At 42.2% G+C, this 18,178-nt stretch overlaps 1 protein-coding gene across 19 annotated transcripts in view; it reads right to left on the reverse strand.

Moving 5' to 3' along the window:
• CELF1 (CUGBP Elav-like family member 1) overlaps nucleotides 1-18,178 on the reverse strand; it is a 110,894-nt gene that overhangs the window by 24,479 nt on the left and 68,237 nt on the right. For 10 of the 19 annotated variants that reach the window (XM_017865749.1, XM_017865748.1, XM_017865747.1 and 7 more), the window contains exons 2-5: nucleotides 14,125-14,276; nucleotides 3,321-3,508; nucleotides 1,645-1,727; nucleotides 1,227-1,275 (exon numbers count right to left, since the gene is read on the reverse strand). In XM_017865749.1, coding sequence (XP_017721238.1) covers nucleotides 1,227-1,275; nucleotides 1,645-1,727; nucleotides 3,321-3,508; nucleotides 14,125-14,276 — 472 coding nt within the window. Of the gene's footprint in view, nucleotides 1-1,226; nucleotides 1,276-1,644; nucleotides 1,728-3,320; nucleotides 3,509-10,631; nucleotides 10,744-14,124; nucleotides 14,277-15,853; nucleotides 15,926-18,178 lie in introns of those variants that run through there. The other 9 variants (XM_017865752.1, XM_017865751.1, XM_017865750.1 and 6 more) reach the window with 5 other exon arrangements.

The raw sequence follows: 18,178 nt of genomic DNA on the forward strand, positions 1-18,178 counted from the left end.
TTTTTTTGAGACGGAGTCTTGCTCTGCCGCCCAGGCTGGAGTGCAGTGGCCGGCTCTCAGCTCACTGCAAGCTCCGCCTCCCGGGTTCACGCCATTCTCCTGTCTCAGCCTCCCGAGTAGCTGGGACTACAGGCGCCTGCCTCGTCGCCCGGCTAGTTTTTTGTATTTTTTAGTAGAGACGGGGTTTCACGGTGTTAGCCAGGATGGTCTCGATCTCCTGACCTCATGATCCGCCCGTCTCGGCCTCCCAAAGTGCTGGGATTACAGGCTTGAGCCACCGCGCCCGGCAGAAAAGGTTTTCACACTTACTTGATATGACAAGTGGAAGAGAACACACCTTTCAGTGAGTGTAACTGTCTACTTTTCTGACCTTTTTTTTTTTTTGAGACAGAGTCTTGCTCTGTCGCCCAGGTTGGAGTGCAGTGGCATAATCTCAGCGTACTGCAACTACCGCCTCCTGGGTTCAAGCGATTCTCCTGTCTCAGCCTCCTGAGTAGCTGGGATTACAGGCATGCGCCACCACACTCAGCTAATTTTCGCATTTTTAGTAGAGACAGGGTTTCACCATGTTGGCCAGGTGATCCGCCCTCCTTGGCCTCCCAAACTGCTGGGATTACAAGCGTGAGCTACCTCACCCAGACTTGACTATTTTCTTAAGTTCTCCTTCCTAATTTGTTCATTTTGCCCCCTCATTCCTGTCCAAAAGAAATTATACTGACCAAGTATATTCCAGTTCATTCTACAATATTCTTATAGTATTTCTCTGTCAACTCTTATTCTATTTATCAGACTTTAAAGAAAAAATGGACACAACTTAGACAACGGATTACTTAAAGCACAATTCAATTCAGATATCCTAAGAAAAGCAAATAAACTAGGCAGAAATTTTATTATTATTTTTTGAGACAGAGTCTCACTCTGTTGCCCAAGCGAGAGTACACTGGCATGATCTCGGCTCACTGCAACCTCCGCCTCCTGGGTTCAAGAGATTCTCATGCTTCAGCCTCCCGAGAAGCTGGGATTATAGGCATGCACAACCATACCCAGCTAATGTTTGTATTTTTAGTAGAGACGGTGTTTCACCATGTTGGCCAGGCTGGTCTCGAACTCCGGCCTTAAGCAATCCACCAGCCTTGGCCTCCCAAAGTGCTGGGATTACAGGTGTGAGCCACCGCGCCTGGCCTAGGCAGAAAATCTTAAGGGGAAGAGTGTATACATTTGCTTACCATTGTTCTTCTCACTATCAGCAGGTTTCATCTGTATAGGGTGATGCATCTAAAAGGAAAAAATATGATTATTATCACTGTATATATTAATGGCATTCAGAAATACAGACTCTAAAATACCAGAACTAGAGCTTTAAAGAGTTCTCTCTGAACTCATGTCTGCTTCATGATCTTTCCCCAGAAAATAAAATGTGAGTCAAGAAGTCAAATACACAAGACTCTTGGCTGAGAGAGAACTACTGTCAGGTAACTACTGTCAGGTAATCTTTGAAGTGCTCCCTTTATGTCTTCCTTTACATCAATTCCTGCGGAAATTACCTTTTCCCCAAAATGGTTTTCAGTGTGTGCCTGATATGTGTAAGTATATCCCATATATCAAAGTTACCACATTTCCATTTACTAGTGGGAGCTTTCTTACCCCTGGAAGGACTTTCATGTTGTGAAGAGCATTCTGAGCTTCTAATGCAGCTTTACGGGTGTAAAATGTAACAAAACAGCACCCTGAAATAAATAAGATTTCATAAAACAAAACTTCGAAAGCAGAGAATTCTTACAGCAACCCTTCCTCCACTGACATATCAGATCTTAAAAGAGGGCTGGGTTTATTAAAATTAGTGAGAGGGTGAGGGCAGTGGAAAGGAATGAATATGAATATCTAGCAGGGGAATAAGATTATTTTCTATACACTTTATTGTTTTAGTCTCCTCCTAGTTACACCGTCTTACTTAGCTGCTCATATAACTTCTCTGGAAAAGATGACTTCTCTTATAAAGAAAGGTCATGTGCCATTTGACTCAAGCTACCCTACTTGGAACACCAGGTGGTATATGAGACAAGAAGACAGATGGGGCTCTATACTTTTGCAGCCTGTAGTCTACCAGGAACTCTTTCTTTCCCTGCTCTCTCAGAATAAACCACTCCCTACTTCGTAGCCAGATTCTACCATATGCCTCAAACATAATTATCACTTATTAAATTATAAAATGACTTAAGAGCAAGCACCTCTTAACATCTTTTTTTGGACTCTTGGTTCTCATCAAATATAATTAAGCTTCTAAAAGCACATGGTGCTGCCTCAGATCTGTAGATTTTGTGCTTTGAATCTTTATTTAGGGTAGGAGGAGAGGAAGTATATCTTGTAAATCTTGGGCTTCAATGTTCTGACACTCCCATATTCTCATGAGATACAATATAGATTTTTTTAAAAAATAATGCTGCAGCAGTTAGAATTATAAATTACTGAAGGTTATATTGCCAGTTATGTTCAGAAACTATTATACTTTGTATTTTTAGTTAACTACGCCAAAAAGAGAAAGTAATTCCTCTGCTTCTAGATCCTCTGCTATTAAGCTGGTTTCAATATGACAATCATGCTTGCTCACATTTGCACTGCTGGAGAGCTTTCACAGAGAATTACCTGAAAACTGGTAAAATGAAAAGTAAGAACAAGTCTGTGTGTATATGGGGCAAAGTTAATACCTATCTACCATCAGTCCTGTGAAACTTCCACTCTGCTAGGCAATTCTGGAAGTAGCTCCGCCTTTCTTCTTCTCCTGTTCATTTTGTGGCAACAGCAAACAAGCTGCCTAAACAAATCCTTTCTATTTGATAAACCATCCTGCAAGGCCTCTGTAATACTAACAAGAAACCTACGGGTATGTGGACAGTTTTTCTCTTTCAGCTTATGCTAGCCCAAACACTAAAGAAAACTTTATGTGGTTTACTTCAATTTTATCTTCGTCATTCTGTTCCCAAGGTCAAATGAGATACTCAGGTGAGTCTGTCTCTTAAATTTAGAGCCCTCACAAAGCACTGCCCAAGATCCAATTTACAAATTATCCTCATGCTAACATCTTAACTTTTTAAAGCCATTAAATATATTTGGATTACAAGATATTACTACTATCAAAGGACAGATTTTTTCCAACAGATAGACAGACAGACAGGAGTATTCTGGCAATGACAGAGAGAATGCACACGAAAGAAATTACATATAAAAAACCAATTTTTTGTATCCTGTCAAAAACCCAAAGCCCTCACCTGCTCTGAGAGTCAGTGGAAAAAATAAGATAAACCAAAACCCAAAGCCCTGACCTTTGCTCTGAGGAGGGTTTTGGCTCCTATCCCTTAGGACGTTGATTTCATATACAGCACCATACTGTTCGAAGAGTTCCCGCAAGTCCTTCTCAGACCAGGTCCTTGGAACCTGGCCCACAAACATCTTGATAGCATCAAGATCTGGTTGGTCTGGGTGGTCCAGGGTGCCGTTCATTTTCTTTGAGCTGTGTGAGATAAAATGAAACTTCTATTATGTAATAATGCTGCCTTCCAGAGGAAATTTTCTTTTCTTTAATGATCTCAACTACTTCTGAGAATGCAGGGGAAAAAAATCCACTTCCTTCACTTCTTCTATTCAGTTTACCAGAGTTCCTTGGTTCTCCCTCACCATGACCACCCATTCCATCAGATGCCAAACTAAAGTCACCATTCTGATTGGGACATCCCAGCTGTTACCAGGGAACTGACAATGTACATTTCTTATCTAGCATGAGAATTATCATGCTAGAGGAGGAACTTAAAGGGTAAAACTCCCAAAACAAGATCAAGTTTTAATAACTTTTAAGCATGGTTAACAAAACAAACACTAAAAAAAGGCCCATAAAATAACAGAGGACTATTGATTACAAGTAAGATTCAGAACACTTCAATGTATACAATGACAGGTGAAGTTTCTTTTCAGTAGAAGTTAGAACAGAAGCACTTGATTTCCAAGGCTTAAACTAAGGACTAGAATGCTGGCCTTTGAATGCAGCTGACTCATGTATAATCATAATACTCTTGAGTTGGGTCTCCCGACCAAAACAGAGCTCCGCCTCCTAAATTTCCAGATGATTGTGCGATGAACATAAACAATGTTACCATCATTCTAGATTTTGTTTCTGAGTTATCCAATTTACTGCTATTACTCTAAGACCAGTTAGATTCTCTAGTACTATCACATTGTACTTGTAATTCTCCTATTTCAGTTTTATTACCTTTAGAACCTGAAGGATAATCAGCTATTTTAATACCTTCATTCCTACCTTGCCACTGTAAACAACCTAGGTGAATTCTTACACTATAGATGTTTCCACTCAGAACATACTATCTTTTTTTCTGAGACGGAGTTTCACTCTTGTTGCCCAGGCTGGAGTGCAATGGCCCGATTATCAGCTCATAGCAATCTCCACCTCCCGGGTTCAAGCAATTCTCCTGCCTCAGCCTCCCGAGTGGCTGGGATTACAGGTGTCTGCTACCAGGCCCAGCTAATTTTTGTCTTTTCAGTACAGGTGGGCTTTCACCATGTTGGCCCAGGATGGTCTTGAACTCCTGACCTCAGGTGATAAACCCGCCTCGGCCTCCCCAAGTCCTGGGATTACAGGTGTGAGCCACCGTGGCTGGCCTCATACCATCTATTTCAAAGTCCTTCTTCCTATCTGTTTCTAAATTGAACTCTGAACATTTATCTAAACCATTAATAACTTAAATTCCAAATAATTAGCACTATTAGCTTTTCTATTAGTATTTGCTTAATCCAAAATCATATTAAAATTGCCAGGTTTCTAATATCCAATCCCAAATAACATGCTAGTTTTTTTTTTTTTTTTTTTTTTGAGACTGGAGTTTCGCCCTTATTGCCCAGGCAGGAGTGCAATGGCAAGATCTCAGCTCACTGCAACTCCACCTCCCAGGTTTGCAATTCTCCTGCCCTCAGCCTCCCAGTAGGCTTGGATTAAGGCATGTGCCCATCATGCCTGGCTAATTTTGTATTTTTTAGCAGAGATGGGTGTTTCACCATGTTGGTCCAGGCTGGTCCCCTCGAACTCCTGACCTCAGGTGATCCGCCCACCTCCGGTCTCCCAATAGTGCTGGATTATAGGCGTGAAACCACTGCACCCAGCCAACGTGCTAGTTGTCTTTAAACAACAACAAAAAATCATTTTTCCACCACTGCTATCTTCTGAATAGTGTCTGAAGATCCTTAAGAATGCCGAATCTATGAAAGTAGCTCAACTTCTTTTAAGTACTACATATTTCTTTTCTTTTCTTTTCTTTTTTTAAATGGAGTCTCACTGTCGCCCAGGCTGGAGTGCAATGGTGCCATCTCGGCTCACTGCAACCTCTGCCTCCTGGGTTCAACTGATTCTCCTGCCTCAGGCTCCCAAGTAGCTGGGATTACAGGCGCGTGCCACCATGCCCAGCTAATTTTTGTATTTTTAGTAGAGATGGGGTTTTGCCATGCTGGCCAGGCTGGTCACAAACTCCTGACCTCAGGTGATCTGCCTGCCTTGGCCTCCCACAGTGTTGGGATTACAGACATGAGCCACTGTGCCTGGCTTATTTCTTTATTTTTTATTTGAGACAGATTCTCTCTGTCGCCCAGGCTGGATGGAGTATGGTGGCACAATCTCAGCTCACTGCAACCTCCACCTCCCAGGTTCAAGTGATTCTTATGCCTCAACCTCCTGAGTAGCTGGGATTACAGGCATAAGCCACCACGCCTGGTTAATTTTTGTATTTTTAGTAGAGCTGGGGTTTCGCCATGTTGGCCAGGCTGGTCTTGAACTTCAACCCGCCTTGACCTCCCAAGTGCTGGCATTACAGGCCTGAGCCACCACACCCAGCCTTGAATCTTTTATAATTCAATACTTACAGGGGTTATTCTCACATCACTTTTGATGACTCCAGCACTATCTAAATTCAAAAGCTGTAAGACAAATGGCATATAAACCAATTCCTGACCCTACATCTGTGAAGGCTCCCCATATTCTTCCAGGTCGACTGATTAGCTACAATCCTAGGACTCCAACAGCACTAAATTTCCACCTTCGTTGTGGAAATTTTAGCATTAAAATTATGCTTAACACCTTTGAACAGAATCGGGCTGTATCCACCTGTTCCCAATTAAACTGACAGCTCCTTGCAGGCAGAAACTATTTTATTTCCTATTCATTCCTGTAACCACACCTGGTATAGTATTCTGGTTCAAAGTAAGCACTCAAATGTGCAAAGCGAAAAATTTCTTAAGTTTCAACAGTTCCCATTTAACCAATTAGCTCTGATAAAATGAGTGCTATGCACAAAAACAGCACCCAAATTTAAGAGCAGCTATTATCTCCTATGATTATTTGATTGCCACAGGATCAGTATGCCGTTTTCTTTTAAAGACAAGGTCTCGCTCTGTTGCCCAGGCTGGAGTACAGTGGCATGACCACAGCTAACTGCAGCCTTGACCTGCCAGGCTCAAGCGATACTCCTACCTCAGCAATCCCAGTAGACGGAACTACAGGTGTGCGCCACCACGCCTGGCTAGTTTTTAACTTTTTTCTGTAGGGGGAGGCTTTCACTATGTTGCAAGGGCTGGTCTGAAACTCCCGCGCTCAAATAACTCTCCCACCTAATTTTCCCAAAGTGCTGGGGTGCATGAGCTACCACACCTGTCCTATTTTCTTTTGAGTGTTTTAGGCGGCATCATCTTACTGGTTTTCCTGTAATCTGTTAATTTAAAACGTGTGGCAGGTCATGACAAAAACATAATGTGACTGCTTTTAAACGCTTAATCCTAATGTTGCAACAGAAACCAGCTACCATGATGAAAAAGACCCTATGCTCAGGCATGGTGGCTCACGCCTATAATCCTAGCACTGTGGGAGGCTGAGGTAGGTGGATTATTTGAGGTCAGGAGTTTGAGACCAACATGGTGAAACTCCGTCTCTACCAAAAAATACAAAACAATTAGCTGGGTGTGGTGGCGTGCACCTGTAATCCCAGCTACCTGGGAGGCTAAGGCATGAGAATCGCTTGAACCTGGGGGGCGGAGGTTGCAGTGAGCTGAGATGGGGCCACTGCACTCTAGCCTGGGTGGCAGAGTGACACCTTGTCTCCAAAAAAAAAAAAAAAAGGCAGCCCTATGACTAGTGAAACACTGGCTGTGACTCCCTACAACCTGTCCCGACAACTTTAATTACCAGTTGTAATAGCATTTTACTAAAATGTTGCTAATCTTTCATTATATTTCTATTCTAGACAGAGTTAACAAAGAACCCCAATGGTGCCCAGAATACGTTTTGATAAGGAAGCTGACGGCTATTTCTGAAAAGCAGTTTTATCAATCTGTATTACACTGGAGGCAACTGCTCTCAGCATGTTGTTTTGTGTGCCAATTCTAAACTTTTGCATCCTGTTTAGTGCTAAAGCATAAACACAAGTCAATATATGTAGATTACAGTTTACCCAAAAGTTTAGCAGAGACTCAAGATTCTAGATTCTTCTTTAGCTCTCCAAATCCTTCTCTATTTTTTCATGTCTACCTACACCATGAACCTCCCCTTCCCTGTTTATATACCAATTCAATAGCCAGAAGACTCCCATAGAGAGTGCCCAAGAGTGCTCAAAGTGTGGCCCAAGAGGCTGGGCACAATGGCTCACTTGAGGTCAGGAGTTTGAGACCAGCCTGAACAATATGGTGAAACCCCGCCTCTACTTTAAAAAAAAAAAATTAGCAGGGCGTGGTGGCACACACCTGTATTCCCAGCTACTTGGGAGGCTGAGGCAGGAGAATCGCTTGAACCTGGGAGGCGGAGGCTACAGTGAGTCAAGATCTCGCCACTGCACTCCAGCTTGGGCAACAGAGAGAGACTATCTTAAAAACAAACGAACAAACAAACAAACAAAAAACCAAAAGTATGGCCTAAGGACCAGGGGCAATCTTCAACCTTAACTCTTACAGAAATTTTTCAGAATTAGACTGAGCAATTTTGCATTTGTTCAATCTAATAATAATAAATATAAAATACAAGCTTGTACCTTATTTTTTCCCCTACTTCATTTTCATTGTATTTTACAAGGGAGTGGGGGATGGGGGGTGGGGAGAGATATGGTCCTTTACCACAGCTTGAGAAGCACTACCCAGGTATAGCAACAACTGCATGTATACCCATGTGTATGTAATAAGCAGTCACAAACTTTCTCTGATATTGTATCTGAAGAGAAACAACAACACTCTCCCTCTTCCACATATACTTCCAATATGCATCTTGTCATTAAGATTAAAAGTAACATTGTATTAAAAAAGCCATCTGGCTACACATCAGCCACCACATCATCCACTTACTCTATGTATGACTAAATACATTCTCAAATTTGTACCTTACTTCCCCATTCGATGGAGAGTTATGTATATTTATCATCTCCACTCAAGAACCAGTGAATTCAGCAGTTCCCTGGAGAAGTATCTATAGTGTCCCTGTCATTCCTAAGAGGCCAGTCTATGGAAATTCCTATTTCCTGGAGCAGTACTGCCAGCCCTGACCTGGGAACAGGATATAAGAAAGGCAAATCACGGCCTGCAAGAATGTGAAGAGGAGGAAGATGAGAAAGTGGCAAGTGTTTTAGGGGAAAGGGATAAAACCCACCCCCTCTCTTTTTATGTTTCTACTACTGGCAGCAGAAGCAGTAATAATACCTGAGGAGGTAGTTGCTCTCACTGTTGCTTCTGCTGCCATTATTAAGAATGAGCAACTATGAAAATTCAGGACGAGAGGCTATCTCGTCTACCTTGATTTCTGCTGAAACATACTATGAGAAAATACAATAGGGACACAATTGGGAAGAGACACACGAAGGAACAACAAAAATCCATATTTTCAAAGTACGTATTTCTTCAAAATTCTTGAACACTCTCTTCTCTTTCTCCTTTCCTTTCCCCTCTCAAAATTTCCCCACCCCAGGCCTATCTCAGGGGCAGCATAAATGTTCCATTCCGCTTTTTTTCCCATCCTCTGACCCCAACTGACTAAACCAGGGGGTGGGTCTTAACCCAATGGCAAGCTGATCCACTGGCTGGCCAGAAACTTAAGACCCTTGACCTATGCTTAAAACAGGCCTGGCCAATCAAGCTCCTTTACAGCTGCACTGAGCAATACGACAGCCACTAAGTTATTTAAACTTAATTTAAAAAACTAAGTTCTTCAGTTGCACTTGCCACATGTGGCTAGTGGCTACTGTATGAGACATAGAGAGAACGTTTTATATATTGTTGTTGTTTTTATAAAGACGGGGTCTTGCTATGAAGCCCAGGCTGGTCTCGAACTCCTGGCCTCAAGGGATCCTCCCATCTCAGCATGCCAAATGATGGGATTATAGGCATCAGCCACTGCTCCCAGCTGAGATACAGAATATTTTCATCATCACAGAATGTTCTATTGGACAGCACTGCTTTACAGAATCTGGAACTGGTTACCAGAAACAGGCAGTTAGTAGTGAAGTCAGAAGTGCAAAAGTTGCAACTAGAGATAGCATGGGTTAAATGGAGAAGTGCAAAGTACTGTGGTCAAAAGATAATGAGTCATGCTACAACAAAGACCTTGAAAACATTATGCTAAGTAAAAGAACTCAGTCACAAAAGGCCACATAGTGTATGTTACCATTTATATGAAATGCCCAGAACAGGCAATCTACAGACAGAAAGTAGGTTGGTGGCCGGGCGCGGTGGCTCACGCCTGTAATCCCAGCACTTTGGGAGGCCCAGGCAGGCGGATCACGAGGTCAGGAGATGGAGACCATCCTGGCTAACACGATGAAACCCCATCTCTACTAAAAATGCAAAAAAATTAGCTGGGCGTGGCGGCGGGCGCCTGTAGTCCCAGCTACTTGGGAGGCTGAGGCAGGAGAATGGCGTGAACCCAGGAGGTGGAGCTTGCAGTGAGCTGAGATCCGGCCACTGCGCTCCAGCCTGGGCGACTGGGCGAGACTCCGTCTCGAAGAAAAAAAGAAAGTAGGTTGGTGGTTGCTTAGGAATGGGCATGGGGGAAGGGTGATGTGGGGAGGAAGAGGGGAATGGTTGCTTTTAGGTATAGGGTTTCTTTTGGGGTGATGAAATGTTCTGCAATTAAATAGTGGAAATGGTTACACAACTCTGGAATATACTGAAATCACTGAATTGCTCACTTTAAAGGGTAAACGTTATAGTATGTGAATTATGTCTCAATGTGGAGGGGAGGGAGAAGGGATCTGAAGAAAGGCCATGTTGCAACCAAAGTTATAAGGTCGTTAAGAGTAGAAAGGAGGCACATGTAGAGTAAGCAGTTGTGTATCCTGGGGTCAGAAAGATACAGTTTCTAGGTTTTCTAGCTGCAGAGCTCCTGATTAGATGACAGTTCAGTCCACCCGCGTCCTTATAAGAAAGCCCTTTCATATATGCTAGCTTGAGTGGACATCTGTTCCTTGCAGCCAAACAAGACTTTCAAATGGGACCTGTTTAAAAATAATTCCTGAAACCTTTCATTATTAATTTTTTCACTCCCCCCTTCCATTATCTGTTGACTTCCCTTAAATTATACAAATAGAAAAAATTCAGATACTTACCAATCCCTCCACCTCCCCAGCAGGCAAAAATACTTGTTGCATTCCAAACTTCAGCCACCACCCACCCTTATATACAAGGTCCCTCTGGCTCACATACAGTGCTGTGGAAAAACTGGAACAGAAGTGCATCAGAATAAAAAGGGCCCAGAAACACTGGCCTGTGTTACTTACCAGCTGCTCCCTAGTGAGAACAAGACAGAATAATACATTTACGCTGTGAGAAAGTAATTGTCATTTGGATAAAGGGCAATCTTCCTATCATGTGGGGTGTTAGGTACTAGAAAAAGCTATCTCTAAGCACAATAAAGACAATAATAATTTCAATTCACCATCCAACAATAGAATAGCTAACAATATGCTTTTAAAGGTTTTCAGCCTTCTTGCCTGAGGTATGGAGATAAGATCTGGAGATCTTATCTCTGCAATCATCTTTAATATCATTCTCAACTGTAATACCCAAGCTTTTGCTATGGTGCCAGATACTACATCCTACAGGGCTCTATAAGACTGAGCAATATGTGACCTTGAGGCAATGTCACTGAAAAAGTAGAAGAGCACAACTATAATCCTCTACAAATCCTATAAAGGAATGTTTAAAGAAGTGGCTAATATGATTTTACTCTATTGGAGGACGGGGAGGTGTGTGTGCAGAGATTTCAGCTGCATAGAGTAGGTAACTAGAAAAAGTGCAACATGGCATGGAGGAAAGAGGCCTAAGGGTGACGAAGAAATGGTAAGGACTGAGGAGAGATTGGAAGAGTGGGGTAACATTATAAGGGAGAAAAAGGACTTGAGAAAGTTGTGGAAAGAGTACAGAAACAGAGAAGAGATCATACTAGAAAGTTGACAAGAATAAAGAGGTAGGTCAGAGAGACCCAGTGAAGGGCTTTCCATGTTATATAGACAGGCTTGGAGTTTATTCCAAGATTTTAGATTAAGTGAATGATCAGATCTGTCCTTTTAAAAGATACCTAAAAATAATCTAGAGGATGAAATAAGGCACGGAACATGGAGATCAGAAGGCTCTTGCATAAACTACTACCTAAGATTAGCGCCCAGTCTCAGACAATACTGAGAAATTTTGGGCCAGGATACACTAGGACCTGGAGTTCACTTGAACTCCAAGGAGGAGAGGAAGAGAAAGAAACTAACAACTCTTGGGTTCTAGTGAAGACAATATGGGAATTATTTTTTGTGGGGAAGTCTCTAGATGAAAGTAACCAATGAGCAGTATTTACAATAAAGTCACAGACCTCAGAAGACATTTGGGGGAACAGAGATCTGAGAAGCAGAGAAGCACATCAGTGTCCCCCTAAGCAATGGGAGAGTGAAAAGTAAAAAGTCTGGGACAACTCATGAAAATACCCGTATCTTAGGGTGCAAGCAAAGTAAGAAGCACCAGTGGAAGCTTAAGAGTGATCAATGGAGAATCAAGAACATTGGGTAACTGTTCACTGACACGAGAGACAGCCTGGTCTAGTGGGCAAAATATAAAAAGACCTTTACCATTAAACTTGTACTTCAGGTCCAACATTGATTACTATTTGTCCTCAATCTCTCTCAGCTGGGTCTCATGTTTAAAATGGGGGCAATTGCCTACGACCAGGCACCCTTGTAAAGCTTTGGTGAAGATGGAAGACTAAAACAGATGCAAACACACTTGGAAAAAATGTTGATAATCCATTCCCCGACTGACTCTGAGAATGACCTGCAGTAAGTCTACTAGCTCTCAAACTTTATAGTGTGCATGAAAAACATGCTGGACACTTGTTAGACTAGAGTCTAGGGGGTCCTATTCTAGCATAAAAACATCTGAATTTTTAAGTTTCAGGTGACTTTTATGCAGTGGTCCATGGTCCAGATTTAACGGGATACTGAATGACTCCAATATCTTAAAAGATTAGAAAGCAGGCTGAGAAGAATGCTGTGTCAATGCTGGGTTGAACACCAGGCAGTGGCAAAACACAAGTGTTACAATGAAAGATAATTTGAGCAACAGTCTTGTTTCTAAGGATCATAAATCCTGGGACATGGAAATATCCTTATTATGTATTAAATCTTTACGACGATATTCACTGTAATTTCACCTGTTACTGCTAAAGTAAAATTTTAGTAGTAAGGAATTCTCATAAAAAGACATTTCAATTACTGTAATTTTGGAGACTATAGAGGAGACATAAGATCCATTTCAAAAGAGTAAGACAGGCCAGGTGCTGAGGCAGCAGGATAGCTTGAGCCCAGGAGTTTAAGACCAGCCTGGGCAACACAGGGAGACCTCATATCTACAAAAAATTTAAAAATCAGCCAGGTGGTGGTGCATGCCTGTGGTCCCAGTCACTTGGGAAGCTGAGGTGAGAGGACTGCTCGAGCCCAGGACATTGAGGCTACAGTGAACTGTGACTGTGCCACTGCACTCCAGTCTGGGCAACAAAGCAAGACCCTATTTCAAAAACAAAGAGAGAAACAGCTAACTTTGAACCCTGCCCCCCAACTATTCCACAAAGAACTGTTTGGTATCTACTATTATCCACACCTGTTACATCTAATCCCAGGGTACACTGATTTGTACATGGAGGCCTAACCTCAAAGACTTGCATTAACACCTGTTATCTAGAGAATATTCTACCACTTAATATTCTTGGCTTTGAATAACTTAAAGCTCATTTGCTGGAGGTTTCAAAACACTCTGAAGCCTGGTTACAGTGACTGAAATCAGGGGTTGGAAATGTGTCCTTCTACACAAAGTCCAGAATTCAGGTTCCCAGCAGCTACAACTCAGGGCTAGGTTAGCATTTTGGCTGCGTACAACAGCAGTTCTTGGACAGTACTGCAAGCCAACAAGGTTTCTTGTTCTCACAATTTATTTGGGCAAACTGCCGATCAAGATTGATTCAGTTTTGCTTTTTTTGGAGGGTGAAGGACAATTTGATGTTCCTAAAATCATGTGCTGAGCTGCATTTTCAATGAGACTTGGCGGGGTGGGGATCAAGGTCCAGGATTACACATTGTATGTTAATATAGAATGTTGTAGACGATACTAAACACACTGACTGTAGCTACCAGTCTCCTCTGTGATATGAGACTAAGAATCTAATAATTTAAAATAATAAAACACTTCCTTCCCAAAAGATTATTTGAAATTGCATGTCCAACCCAAAGCAACAATGCTATAGTTTAAAAAAAAATACCTTGGAATCTATCATACAGGAAAACACTACAGTTTAAAGGAATTGGAACTGGCACACTTGAGCTGATGCTGCTGGTCATATATCAAGTGCACCTTTATGTAAATAACTTAAAGCCTTGAGGAAATAAGCAGTAATGAGACTGACTCAGACTACAATTGAAAATAACAGCATGAGAAAATTCAGGTTGTTTTGGCTTCCTTTCCCATTTTTTTCTTCCCTTTCTTAAAAAAAGGAATCAATTTCATCAAATAAAGAAACAGCCCAGTTCCTCTGCTTATGATAAAATTAGACAACAAAATACTTACACGGGACTGGAATTCAAAGAGCAATGATCCACCATCATTTCTGGAAGGAAATCCAACTTAAACGCAGCCATCACCTCACTCTCCCCTTCAGAAGCCAATGATATTAACTTGCTGCACTTGTCTGATCCACAAATACACACAGCTTTAGCTTCCTGGGCCCCACAAAAAACACAAAGTGGAAACAGGAGCTCAGGGAAACCAGCAATAAGTGCCACAGAAAGAGGCAGGACTGGGGAAGGGGTAGGGAAAGGGAGTATTGGATTAAAATGGGGATGTGACCATGTGAAGGGAGGCTCAGCCCAGCACACAATGAAAGTGCTGATGCGCCAGGCTTGTTTTGTGCGATTTTCCCTGGCGAAGCAGTACTAAGTGCACTGTCAGATAAATAGAATGTCAGATCCATGAAGATAGCAGTGGCTAACAGAGCAGAAGAAACACAAACTTGTTTCACATCCTCCAAACTCCTCCCTGCAAACCAGTTTTTAAGGTCCCCCAAAGCCTGAAACTAACTGAAGCAAGAAAAGGCTCACCGAAGAAGTGGGTTGTTAGCCTAGCTTTTAAACTTACGTTTCCATGTGCCAAAGACAGCAATGAGCACAGTACTTAGGTCCAAACTAACCTCAGAACAGTCACATAAAGAGGAATGATAAGACCATCAGAAGCAGGCCAGAGGCAAGCTGGTTGAATAAACTGGCCACCAGAAACTTACCACTCACGTACAACTGCCTACAGTGGATCAACCTGACTTTTTTTTTTCTTGATATTTTCAAAAAAGCATCAATTTCTCAACTGACCTTGCTTTCTTGATGATGTCCTCTTTAATGGTTAGACTAAGGTGTGCTCCTCATCTAGGTGAAAAACTTCAAAAATCCTTTGTTCAGCAACACTCATTAGATGGCACACAGAAATTTTCTTTACTAACTCTGAAGCTTAATTTGCCAGAAAATAAAAATGGAATAGTAATATTCTGCCTCTTACTAGCATACTAGGAAATAATGTATTTTCAGTTCTCTGTTGTCCTTTCTAAAGAAACAAAGAACAAAAGCCACTATAGTGATAATAATGAAATAGAACTAGGGCCTATCAGGGACAACACTCAAACATGTAAGGGAAAAACCAAGGAATGAAGTCTCTTCATTGTCATTTTCCTCCTTTAAACTGTTGCTGGCCGGGCGCGGTGGCTCAAGCCTGTAATCCCAGCACTTTGGGAGGCCGAGACGGGCGGATCACGAGGTCAGGAGATCGAGACCATCCTGGCTAACACGGTGAAACCCCGTCTCTACTAAAAAAAAAAATACAAAAAACTAGCCGGGCGAGGTGGCGGGCGCCTGTAGTCCCAGCTACTCCGGAGGCTGAGGCAGGAGAATGGCGTAAACCCGGGAGGCGGAGCTTGCAGTGAGCTGAGATCCGGCCACTGCACTCCAGCCCGGGCGACAGAGCGAGACTCCGTCTCAAAAAAAAAATAATAATAAAATAAAAAAAAATAAACTGTTGCTAAAACCAAGACTAGTGAGTACACACATAAAATTCTATTATGGGTGAGCAGTAGAGATGGATATACTTAGCAGTCAAGGCAGATGTGTGCTCCCGTTCTCAATTTAGCTCCACATCCCCCCAAACAACAAATGGTGGCATTTCAATATTTAGGCAGTGACTCTAAAATGTTATCTCTGAAGGCTCCCAAATTTCACAGGCTTTCTTTCCATTTTTATCATTATAGTTGCCTTACCTCAAAGATTTCACTTCACCCAAGCTCAGTTCACAACACAGGGAACTTTGAAAAAAAGAAGTTATGTTCAGCCTGCAAAGAAGTAAAATGAATGAACTCCTAAACACACAGTTAACGTTTTTTTTTTTAAAAAAAAAAGAAAGGCACAATGGCATAGGCCTAAAAGTTCTAATCTGTGTAACAATGGCTGACATCTGTCTGCATCTGACCCAGGAAGGTGAAAACTGTCTCTTCTGTCCATGTCCAGACGTCACCATCCAAAATCTAGAACTGTAACAGCAACTTACTGCTTTTTCTATTTTTGCCAGAGACTCGCTCATCTGATTTACTACTATAGAGGCCGAAGTGGCAGGAGCTCTCTTCCACCCTATTAAAGCAGCAAAAACAAGCTGCAAGTGAGAGGAGACTGTGTAACTGACACACAGTATACAGTTTACCCAGCCATGCCTGTCAGACAGAAGATGGTAACCCTAGCTGGGACTGGTAAGATTACTGGTTATATTTGTCCTAGTTTTCCCTAGGTACACTGGAACTGATGGCATCCCTCTTCCTATAGAAAGCTGCCTGGACCAAAGAATAACTCTGATGGCCGGGCGCGGTGGCTCAAGCCTGTAATCCCAGCACTTTGGGAGGCCGAGACGGGCGGATCACGAGGTCAGGAGATCGAGACCATCCTGGCTAACACCGTGAAACCCCGTCTCTACTAAAAAAATACAAAAAACTAGCCGGGCGAGGTGGCGGGCGCCTGTAGTCCCAGCTACTAGGGAGGCTGAGGCAGGAGAATGGCGTAAACCCGGGAGGCGGAGCTTGCAGTGAGCTGAGATCCGGCCACTGCACTCCAGCCTGGGCGACAGAGTGAGACTCCGTCTCAAAAAAAAAAAAAAGAAAAAAAGAATAACTCTGAGTCGACAACCAAATTACATCTTTTAGTGCAAGAATTCCTTTAAAAAGACATTCCAGGCTTTAAAAAGGCTGAGCAACATCAGCTCACAGTGGTTCACGTCTGTAATCAATCTCAACACTGTGGGAGGCCAAGGCAGGTGGATCACCTGAGGTCGGAAGTTCAAGGCCAGCCTGGCCAACACAGTGAAACTCCATCTCTACTTAAAAAAATACAAAAAAAAAAAAAAAAAAAAACTAGCTGGGCGAGGTGGCACACGCCTGTAACCCAGCTACTCGGGAGGCTAAGGCAGGAGAATAGCTTGAACCCAGGAGGCGGAGGTTGTGGTGAGCCAAGATCACACCACAGCACTCCAGCCTGGGCGACAGAGTAAGACTCTGTCTCCCCCATCAAAAAAAAAAAAAAAAAAAAAAAAAATTCCTTTAAAAAGGATTCAATAAGTTTCAAGGAACTTACTGGTTATTGTGTTTTTAATATTTACTAAAAACATGAAATCTAATTGTATCTCCAGTTCAAATCAGAATCATATCTGTAACAGAGTACTTAAATGGAGACATTATTGAGTTGCCAGGCACTGCCCAATGTATGAAAGGATGTGTTCTCCTTAAAATAGTTTTCACTAAGCCAAGGGCTGGGAAACATGATTTAGAGTAATGTCTTAAAATCATTTTTTCCCAGTCATTGAACTTTCGTTCAAAAGAAGTCTCTAGAGGCCCAATTTATAAAGTAGTTGAAAATAGAAAGTAGGGCCCATAAATTCTGTGCTTATACTGCTATTAAAGTCCATTTTATGATTTATAAAGCAACATTGCTTTAAAAACCCACAAGATGGAAATGTTATTACATGAAAGAGGGCACTTCTTTTTAGACAGGTCACAAGAGTTATCTCAGTATAATTAAATTCAACATGCTCTGGGAAAAGAGCACAGAAATTAATCACAAGTCAATTTTAGAAAGAGGTTATGAAGTTAAGTGATAAATTATGGGAATACAAAAATGCAAATATTAAGGGAAATTTAAAAGTAGAAAAGAAAGTTATTCACAAAAAACTGCCCGTGTGTGTGTGTGTGTGTGTGTGTGTTTAAATGTCTTAATTCGTCTGGGCACGGTGGCTCAAGCCTGTAATCCCAGCACTTTAGGAGGCCAAGGCAGGCGGATCACGAGGTCAGGAGATCAAGACCATCCTGGCTAACACGGTGAAACCCCGTCTCTACTAAAAATACAAAAAATTAGCTGGGCGTGGTGACACATGCCTGTAATCCCAGCTACTCAGGAGGCTGAGGCAGGAGAATCACTTGAACCTGGGAGGCAGAGGTTGCAGTGAGCTGAGATTGCACCACTGCACTCCAGCCTGGGCGACAGAATGAGACTCTGTCTCTAAATAAATAAATAAATAAATAAATAAATAAATTAAATAAATAAAT

The sequence above is a fragment of the Rhinopithecus bieti genome, unplaced genomic scaffold (genome assembly GCF_001698545.2).
Source record: "Rhinopithecus bieti isolate Rb0 unplaced genomic scaffold, ASM169854v2 scaffold_81727, whole genome shotgun sequence".
In the NCBI taxonomy this organism is placed as follows: Eukaryota; Metazoa; Chordata; class Mammalia; order Primates; family Cercopithecidae; genus Rhinopithecus; species Rhinopithecus bieti.